Source organism: Bison bison, unplaced genomic scaffold, assembly GCF_000754665.1.
Source record: "Bison bison bison isolate TAMUID 2011002044 unplaced genomic scaffold, Bison_UMD1.0 scf7180017864491, whole genome shotgun sequence".
In the NCBI taxonomy this organism is placed as follows: Eukaryota; Metazoa; Chordata; class Mammalia; order Artiodactyla; family Bovidae; genus Bison; species Bison bison.
In genome coordinates, this window is record NW_011495050.1 from 22,842,972 (window position 1) to 22,853,919 (window position 10,948).

At 39.1% G+C, this 10,948-nt stretch overlaps 1 protein-coding gene across 10 annotated transcripts in view; it reads right to left on the reverse strand.

Annotated features, from left to right (window-relative positions):
- VPS13B (vacuolar protein sorting 13 homolog B (yeast)) overlaps positions 1 to 10,948 on the reverse strand; it is an 805,833-nt gene that overhangs the window by 719,357 nt on the left and 75,528 nt on the right. For all 10 annotated transcript variants that reach the window (XM_010863525.1, XM_010863528.1, XM_010863522.1 and 7 more), the window contains exon 8: positions 3,926 to 4,194. In XM_010863525.1, coding sequence (XP_010861827.1) covers positions 3,926 to 4,194 — 269 coding nt within the window. The remainder of the gene's footprint in view (positions 1 to 3,925; positions 4,195 to 10,948) is intronic.

Below are 10,948 nucleotides of genomic sequence, written 5' to 3' on the forward strand. Positions count from 1 at the left end.
AATAGATGGGGAAACAGTGGAAACAGTGTCAGACTTTATTTTTCTGGGCTCCAAAATCACTACAGATGGTGACTGCAGCCATGAAATTAAAAGACGCTTACTCCTTGGAGGGAAAGTTATGACCAACCTAGATAGCATATTCAAAAACAGAGACATTACTTTGCCAACAAAGGTTCGTCTAGTCAAGGCTATGGTTTTTCCTGTGGTCATGTATGGATGTGAGAGTTGGACTGTGAAGAAGGCTGAGTGCCGAAGAATGGATGCTTTTGAACTGTGGTGTTGGAGAAGACTGTTGAGAGTCCCTTGGACTGCGAGGAGATCCAACCAGTCCATTCTGAAGGAGATCAGCCCTGGGATTTCTTTGGAAGGAATGATGCTAAAGCTGAAAGTCCAGTACTTTGGCCACCTCATGCGAAGAGTTGACTCGTTGGAAAAGACTCTGATGCTGGGAGGGATTCGGGCCAAGAGGAGAAGGGGACGACAGAGGATGAGATGGCTGGATGGTATCACTGACTCGATGGACGTCAGTCTGGGTGAACTCCAGGAGTTGGTGATGGACAGGGAGGCCTGGCGTGCTGCGATTCATGGGGTCGCAAACTCGGACATGACTGAGCGACTGACCTGATGTGATGATTCCAGCAGTGTCAAATCACTGTTCTGGTCAAATCACCAATAATTCCCACATTGACAAATCTAATGAATTCATTCTCACAGATTACTTACTCAGCCCATTATAAAACATTTATAAGACTTAGCTTCCAGACAGGCACTGTATTGGTTTTCCATCTACATCACTAGTCACTAATTTTCCAAATCCCTCACTGACTAGTCAAAAGCCAAACTCCTGAAATTCATCACAAGCTTAACCCTCTTATGTGCATATGTTCAGTGGTTTGCAACTCTGTGGGACCCTATGGACTGGAACCCACTAAGCACCTCTGTCCATGGGATTTTAAAGGCAAGAATACTGGAGCGGGTTGCTATTTCTTCCTCCAGGGGATCTTCCCAACCCAGGGATCAAACTCCTCTCTTCTGTGTCTCCTGCATTTGGCAGGTGGATTCTTTACCACTGAGCCACCTGGGAAGCCAATCCTCTCACAGTACTCTTCAGGTCAGAAAATGTGAACTCAACCCTTCCAGTAGCTCAGGAGTCATCCTTGGATCCTCTATTTCCTTTACATCAGCCAATAAAATCTAACGGAAGTCCTGCATTCTTGACCTTCCAAACAATTGAAATCCAAAATTCAATTACTTTTCACACTTTCACCTGCTATCACCCTAGTCCAAGACATCATCATCATCATCTCTTGTTTGAAAATTGCAATCCTCTCTGATCTCCTTACTGCTGCTTTTGCCCCCTTATAACGTATTCTCAACACAGAGATGTAATTCAGATTATCCTAGAATTACTATGCTAAAAATTGTCCAAAACCTTATCTCATCCAAGGTTAATGACAAAGTCCCTAAAGTGACCTACAAGGCTGGACAATTTATGGGCCTCCCCCAAGGCCATAACTTCTTTGACACGATTTTGTACTATTTACATGTTAACTCACTGTGCTCTGGCCCCACTGGCTCCTTGCTATTCCCTGAAATTTGGGGGCCTCTGTATTTGCTATTCCTAGAATATTCATTCTTGTGTGTCTGCAAAGCTTCCTTTTTCGCAATTCTATACTAAATACACACTTCCCATTAAGGCTTTCCCTGATCATTCTATTTATTTATTTACTTACTGAAGTATAGTTGATTTACAATGCTGTGTTAATCTCTCATGTACAGCAAAGTGAGTCAGTTACACATATACACACATGTATTCTTTTTAGACGCTATTCCCATATAGGTCATTAAGAGTCCTGAACAGTTTCCAGTGCTACACAGTAGGATCTCATTAGTTTATCTGTTTTGTAAGTAATAGTGCATGGGCTTCCCTGGTGACTCAGACGGTGAAGAATCCACCTGTAATGTAGAAGACCTGGGTTGGGAAGATGCCCTGGAGGAGGACATGGCTACTCACTCCAGCATTCTTGACAGGAGAATCCCCATGGACAGAGGAGCCTGGTGGGCTACTGTCCACGGAGTCACAAAAAGTCAGACATGACTAAGCACACAGTGTTTATGTCAATCCCAATTTCCCAATTTATCCCTTCCTTACTCTTCCCCCCTTGGTAACCACAAGTTTGTTTTTTGAACATTTTGAGTCAATCTCTGTGTTGTAAATGTGTTCATTTGTACCACTTTTTAAGATTTCACACATAAGCAATATCACAATATTGTTCTGTCTGACTTACATCATTCAGTATGAAACCTGATCACCTTCTTATAAACTACACAATTTCCTCCCATTTAGTGGAAGCATTCACTATTACTCTTTCCTTCTATTTTTTTCTACATAACACTCATCATCAAGGGGAATATTATATATATGTTATTTGTTTTCACTAACAATTTAAATTTTAAGGCAGAGGGATTTACATCTAATCTGTTCACTGTGAATCTCCAGAGCCAAAACAATGCCTGGTACGTAGATGGCATTAATGTAAGTTTGTTGAATGAATTAGATACTCTTCAGGAACACTGTATGTGTGATACTAAAAAGGCCCATCTAGTCAAGGCTGTGGTTTTTCCAGTGGTCATGTTTGGATGTGAGACTTGGACTATATAAAGAAAGCTGAGTGCTGAAGAACTGATGCTTTTGAACTGTGGTGTTGGAGAAGACTCTTGAGTGTCCCTTGGACTGCAAAGAGATCCAACCAGTCCATCCTAAAGAAGATCAGTCCTGGGTATTCATTGGAAGGACTGATGTTGAAGCTGAAACTCCAATACTTTGGACACCTGATGCGGAGAGCTGACTCATTTGAAAAGACCCTGGGAAAGATTGAGGACAGCAAGATCTAGATAATTTTAAAAAAGGACTCTTTTAAAGGAAAAAAGAGAGCTGAGCAAAGAGAGAAACTATATAAACAACTCTATATATATTTCTAGAAAATGGTACAAATGAATCTATCTGCAGGGCAGAAACAGAGATGCAGACATGGAGAACAGATGTGGACATTGGGGGACGGGGAAGGTAAGGGTAGGGCAAATTGAGAGTAGCACTAACATATATACATATATAGGGACTTCACTGTAGCTCAGATGGTAAAGGATCTGCTGCAATGCAGGAGACCTGGGTTCAATCCCTCGGTCGGAAAGATCCCCTACAGAAGGAAATGGCAACCAACTTCAGTATTCTTGCCTGGAGAATCCCATGGACAGAGCAGGCTGGTGGGCTACAGTCTATGGGGTAGCAAAGAGTCGGACACAACTAAGCGATTAACACACATACGTGCATAAAACAGGTAGCTAGTGGGAAGCTGCAATATATCACAGTGAGTTCAGCTCAATGCTCTGTGCTAACCGAGAGGGGTGGAATTAAAGGAGTGGAGGAAGGCTTAAGAGGGAGGGCATATTTATATACATATAGCTGATTTCACCTTTTTGTATAGCAGAAACACAACACTGTAAAGCAATTATATTCCAACAACTCAAAAAATGTAAAACAAGAAAAAAAATTGCAATGAAAGACAACACAGAGATGAAACAGTACCTGGAGGGATACATGAAGTATTGGGAGATTTTCTCATGTGCATTTCTTTTTTAATGGAAACACTATGACATCTTTGTATGCCAAATGAAATATTCATAGGCAAAGAAAAACTTTCTTTAACGCTATTAAAAAAGCAAAGTGGAGAGGGCCTTAAGACGACAAAAAGAGACCAAAGTTCAGAGATTTCAGATGAGGGGACATGTAATTTTATGAAGTAAGGATAGTTAGACTCCATCTCACATCTACTAAATGTAAAATAAGCTAGATTCTTACTAGAAGTCAAAATTTAAGCATTAAAGTTGAGAGATAAACATTAAAAAAAAAAAAAAGGAAACCTACTTTGAAAGTCACAGTTGCCTTTGTACAATAAAATCCTATAGAAACAATAGGATCTTTCAAAGTCTGTGTTTTTTGTTGATGTGTAGTTGATGTAGGATCATTCCCAAGGTAGTTTTCCTCGGCATCGTCATAATTCACAATGGCAGGGACAAATGACCAGGCCCATGATACCCATCCCTGTGGCTGGTCGTCCTCTTGCTGTGAATACAGCTCTTGGCCTTTGTACTGAGCAGGATACTGCATATCTATTCGTGTTTCATCTTCAGCACCTATCAAAGTAAAGTCATATTAAATAAATCAAGAGAATTAAAACAAAAGAACAATTAGGAATTTAAATTATATAAAAATGTTTCTCACATGTGATTCTTTCTACATATAAAGCATGAACAAATCATATACTGGTTATTATTATTTGAAGCCAATAATTTAGCATTACCACTTTCAAGTTTCTATACATTATACTGGATCAATTTCCTTTAATACTACACAGTATTATACGGTGAGTAATTTATTATATACTTTTGATAAATTTTGATAAATACAAAGAATAAATTCACTCTTTAGGGCTTCATTCATTTAAACAACAACAACATAAAACTTACCTCCCAAAAGTAAAGCTAAGGTGCTAAAAAAATGACTGTTTTCAGAAACATCACAAAAATGAAAGAAGAGTTCTTGATCTCCTGATACACCCAAAAGAGAAAGAGAATGGCAAGTGTTCCTAGGCAGAATGTCTCCTCTTCCAAAAAAAGGATTATCCCAAGGATGAAAGTAAATGTTATGATGAAATTATTCTTAATATGATATTAAGAAAATACAAATTAATTATTTTCTTATTAGTGAATAACAGGCCACCTCAAGCGAAGAGTTGACTCATTGGAAAAGACTCTGATGCTGGGAGGGATTGGGGGCAGGAGGAGAAGGAGACGACAGAAGATGAGATGGCTGGATGGCATCACTGACTTGATGGACGTGAGTTTGACTGAACTCCAGGAGATGGTGATGGACAGGGAGGCCTGGTGTGCTGCGATTCATGGGGTCGCAAAGAGTTGGACACGACTGAGTGACTGAACTGAACTGAACTGAACTGAGAGCTAGTCATCCTGGAATGTGAAGTCAAGTGGGGCTTAGGAAGCATCACTACAAACAAAGCTAGTGGATATGATGAAATTCCAGTTGAGCTATTTCAAGTCCTAAAAGATGATGCTGTGAAAGTGTTGCATTCAATATGTCAACAAATTTGGAAAACTCAGCAGTGGCCACAGGACTAGAAAATATCAGTTTTCATTGCAATCCCAAAGAAAGACAAGGCCAAAGAATGTTCAAACTACCACACAATTGCACTAATCTCACATGCCAGCAAAGTAATGCTCAAAATTCTCCAAGCCAGGCTCAACAGAGGTGAACTGTGAACTTCCAGATATTTAAGCTAGATTCAGAAAAGGCAGTGGAACCAGAGACAAAACTGCTAATATCCACTGGGATAATCAAAAAAAAAGAGTTCCAGAAAAACATCCACTTCTGCTTTACTGACTATACCAAAGGCTTTGTGTGGATCACAACAAACTGTAGAAAATTCTTCAAGAGATGGGAATACCAGACCACCTGACCTGCCTCCTGAGAAACCCGTTTGCAGGTCAAGAAGCTGCAGTTAGAACTGGACATGGAACAACAGACTGGTTCCAAATTGGGAAAGGAGGATGTCAAGGCTGTGTATTTTCACCCTGCTTATTCAACTTATATGCAGAATACATCATGTGAAATGCTGGGCTGGAAGAAGCACAAGCTGGAATCAAAACTGTCAGGAAAAATATCAATAACCTCAGATATGCAGATGACACCACCATTATGGCAGAAAGCGAAGAGGAACTAAAGAGGACCTTGATGAAAGTGAAAGAGGAGAGTGAAAAAGTTGGTTTAAAACACAACATTCAAAAAACGAAGATCATGGCATCTGGTCCCATCACTTCATGGGAAACAGAAGGGGAAACAGCGGAAACAATGAGAGATTTTATTTTGGGGGGCTCCAAAATCACTGCAGATGGTGACTACAGCCATGAAATTAAAAGACGCTTGCTCCTTGGAAGAAAAGCTATGACCAACCTAGACACCATATTAAAAAGCAGAGACATTACTTTGCTGACAGTGGTCCCTGTATTCAGAGCTATGGTTTTTCCACTAGTGATGTATGAATGTGAGAGTTGGACCATAAAGAAGGCCGAAAGTCAAAGTATTGATGCTTTTGAACTGCGGTACTGAAGAAGACTCTTGAGAGTCCACTGGACTGCAAAGAGATCAAACCAGTCCAACCTAAAGGAAATCAGTCCTGAATATTCATTGGAAGGACTGATGCTGAAGGTCCAATACTTTGGTCACCTGGTGCAAAGAACCCACTCGTTGGAAAAGACTCTGATGCTGGGAAAGATTGAGGGCAGGAGAAGGGGGCAACAGGGGATGAGATGGTTGTTGAGGTTTATGACTGTATTGCTTTTAACAAAAGCAACCTAAATCTGTTCTATAGTATTAGGTTAGGCCATGAACCACACTTCCTTTTAGGCTCATACTACTAAAAATAATCTCTAGGTGATGGTCTCTCATGGGCTTAAGTGAAACACAGAATAACAGTTTTTTCCATCACTTAGTTTGTATTAGTTCTCTGTTTTCAAAATGTTGTTGAATCTAACATCATTAAGTTGGATGGTATCACTGACTCAATGGATATGAGTCTGAGCATGCTCCAAGAGTTGGTGATGGACAGGGAAACCTGGTGCTTTGCTGCAGTCCAGGGGGTCATAAAGAGTTGGACACAACTGAGCAACTGAACTGAATTAGTGAATAACATCTTTCTTATTTTACAGATGAAAAAATCATAGCAAAGAACTTTTATTTGGTTATAAATGGGCAAACTAAGGATTTAAATTCCAACTACTGTAACTTATTCTACCTTTTTAAAGATAAAATCCATCAAGGTTCTTTAACATTATTCCAACAATACAAACAAAAGAGGCAGATCATCATGGAATTTCGGGGAGAAATTATTTTTATACAAATTCATGGTATAAGCAGCCACCAGCAGATTCACTCATCTACTCTTCACTGATAAATCTATATATATACATACTCAATTAAACATCATCCTCATTCAGATTCACTTCTAGGTTTTCTGGCAAGAAAAACTTAACTTTTTTAATCCTCATGACGAGATGTTTGGAATATCATAGACTTTTAACACATGGCTATAGACACCAGTCCATTCTGAAGGAGATCAGCCCTGGGATTTCTTTGGAAGGAATGATGCTAAAGCTGAAACTCCAATACTCTGGCCACCTCATGCAAAGAGTTGACTCGTTGGAAAAGACTCTGATGCTGGGAGGGATTGGGGGCAAGAGGAGAAGGGGACGACAGAGGATGAGAGGGCTGGATGGCATCAACGACTCGATGGACGTGAGTCTGAGTGAACTCCGGGAACTGGTGATGGACAGGGAGGCCTGGCGTGCTGCAATTCATGGGGTCGCAGAGAGTCAGACATGACTGAGCGACTGAATTGAACTGATAGACCTCTTTCAGCTGGGACAAAACTTGATAAATAATAACTAGAGTACCTAAAATATAGTACCAAGAGACATTAGTCATTTTACTTCAACATAAATTAGAAAACTTGTAATTTCAGAAAATGTTTTATATCATCTTCATATCTTGCTATTTAACCATAAATACCATATAAATTTATACTGAGGAATAAATAAAGCTTATTATTAACTGTCCCTAATAAGATCTCAAATAGGGCATCATCACTGAATATCATCTTGGTAATAAAACAAAAAGTCAGGCCAGCTCAACCTAAGACCAGACTGGGTCCACAGAGCTGAACTCTGGACCTCTCTTATCAAAACCATTCAACAGAAGGAGTGTCCCACTGCTTGCTCTTCTGAAGCAAAAGAAACATCATTCAGAGAAGTCTAAGAAATCAGTCACTATAATTTACACTTATCATTAACTAATAATGAAGAGAGGTTTTTTATGAAAGATGCTTTTGAAGTTTCAAATCTTTGCTTACTCCTTTGTCAAAAGAATGAATTAGGACCTGGAGAAGAAAATTTCTTAAAATATTCTTTTCCTTTGAAATGGTGCATCTTAACATGGGACCCTTTGGCAGAATTCAGGAATTTCATAACTTTCAATGAAAAAATACATATTCAGTACTTAAATAAAATGAAGCATTCTTCTAATTATGAATGCAGGTAACAAATCACAGTTACATCACTAGTAAGTACCTTCAACTCTAAAACCTAAAGAAATCATAAATATATCAAATAACGTGAAGCCATCTCAAAACACTTTACACATGTCAGTACTTTGAAACTATAATAGGTATTAGACTTTCTGCTCTACTTCACTGTTCAACATGTTAATACTGAAGCACATATTGAAAAACAACAAAAAGACAAAATACAGGAAATAACAGTTTTCAGACACTGGACTTCAAGCAATGAAGGACAGTAAGTTCTGAGAGAGGAGAAACAACAGAAATGAGTTTGACTGGCCCAGCTTACTGTCTGGAATCGGTTTCTAAGCTACAATAAGAAAGAGGGAATCCAAGTAGAGCTCAGAATCTCACAGATAAGAAAACAGAGTACTGAGTGTAGGTACACTAAGGTGCCTAGAATTTGCAAAACAGATCACCCAACAAGAGGACCTGCTCAGAGAGAGCGAGCTCCTGAGCCCGCAGAGGGCCCCACTCCAGTCTTCACCTGAGTATTCATCAGATTCATATAAGGAAACTAAGGCCTTTAAAAGAACCACCAGAAAGGGGCAAAGAAAATACTCCCCAAGGCTTACAACTGGGAATAGTCTGTGTTCCTACCACCAAGAAAGAGAAAAGCTCTAATTCACAGAAAACCAGGTACAGTACTCAAAGGTGTAATTATCTCAGTAGTGGAATAAAATTGGGCTTAAGCTAATGGCTGCTAAAGGTTTTAGACCCCATCTAAAAACCTTTAAGGCAAGACAACTGAATTAAATTGCTTCCAAATAACTTAAAATGTTTTCTAGAATACAATATATCCAGCACCCAACAAAATAAAATTCACAATGTGTAGCATCCAATTATCAGATGTGCAAAGAAGTAGGAGGATATCACAATGAGGAAAACTAAAAGTCCACAGAAAAAGACCTGGTCTTTCATAGCATTAGTAACATATTTCACAGCATTAGTAAACAAAAACATTAAGACAGCTATCTGAATAAAATGATATTCAAAAAAAGCACATTATTTTTAATAATCCCAACTGAACCTCTAGAGATGAAAAATACAGTATCTGAGATGAAACATAAAGTAGATGGGATTAACAGCAGATTAGCTACAGAAGACTAGTTATCTTGAACAGAAATACAGACTATCAAAAGTGAAACCAGAAAATGAAAGGGAAAAGAAAAACATTATGAACAGAACATCAGAGAGCTCTGTGGAACTTCAAGCCGCACAATATATGTGTTATTCGAATCCCCAAAGGAAGAGAAAGGGGAACTGAAAAAGATATTTGAAATAATGCCCCCAATTTTTCTAACTGTATCTGAAAACTATAAACTCACAGACGAAAAAACCTTAAAGTACTCCAAGCACAAATAACATGAAAAAAGGACACGAAGACATTAAAATCAAGGTACTTAAAACTTTCCAAGAAAAGGTTCATTGGCTTTACCAGTTTGTCAAAAGAATCCATAACATGCACAATAGAAGGTTAAGAATTTCTGCTTTAGACAGCTGGGGAAAAAAAAACAATTCAGATGTGTTTGGAAGCAAGCAACCTTTTTCTTTACAAAAAAAAAAAGAGCAAACCTAATCATCTTCTTAGAACACATAAAGGAATAGACATAAAGTTTTGAAAACTGCATTCAATCAAAATTTAAAACTGCTCAAGAAACACCTATTCAAAAATGAATTAAGCAAGTCAGAGACCAGCAAAAATATATTCCCTAGGGGTATTTGACATGTATTGTCATTCTTGAATTCAAAATATATAAAGAACCATCCTTATACATAGCCAACTCACTTCGCTGGACAGCAGAAACTAACGTAACACTGTAAATCAACTATACTTGAATAAAAAAGATTAAGGAAAAAAGTCACCAATCAGTAAGGAAACTCAAAAAAGTTTTAAAAACAGGCAAATATTTAACAAATGGCACAAAGTCAGATATATTAATTGTCAAAAATCACAGAAAAAAAGTTCAAAATAATTGATCAGATCAGATCTGATCAGTCGTTCAGTCGTGTCCGACTCTTTGCGACCCCATGAATCACAGCACGCCAGGCCTCCCTGTCCATCACCAACTCCCAGAGTTCACTCAGACTCACGTCCATCAAGTGAGTGATGCCATCCAGCCATCTCATCCTCTGTCGTCCCCTTCTCCTCTTGGCCCGAATCCCTCCCAGCATCAGAGTCTTTTCCAACCAGTCAACTCTTAGCACGAGGTGGCCAAAGTACTGGACTTTCAGCTTTAGCATCATTCCTTCCAAAGAAATCCCAGGGCTGATCTCCTTCAGAATGGACTGGTTGGATCTCCTCGCAGTCCAAGGGACTCTCAACAGTCTTCTCCAACACCACAGTTCAAAAGCATCCATTCTTCGGCACTCAGCCTTCTTCACAGTCCAACTCTCACATCCATACATGACCACAGGAAAAACCATAGCCTTGACTAGACGAACCTTTGTTGGCAAAGTAATGTCTCTGCTTTTGAATATGCTATCTAGGTGGGTCATAACTTCCCTTCCAAGGAGTAAGCGTCTTTTAATTTCATGGCTGCAGTCACCATCTGTAGTGATTTTGGAGCCCAGAAAAATAAAGTCTGACACTGTTTCCACTGTTTCCCCATCTATTTCCCATGAAGTGATGGGACCAGATGCCATGGTCTTCGTTTTCTGAATGTTGAGCTTTAAGCCAACTTTTTCACTCTCCACTTTCACTTTCATCAAGAGGCTTTTTACTTCCTCTTCACTTTCTGCCAGAAGGGTGGTGTCAT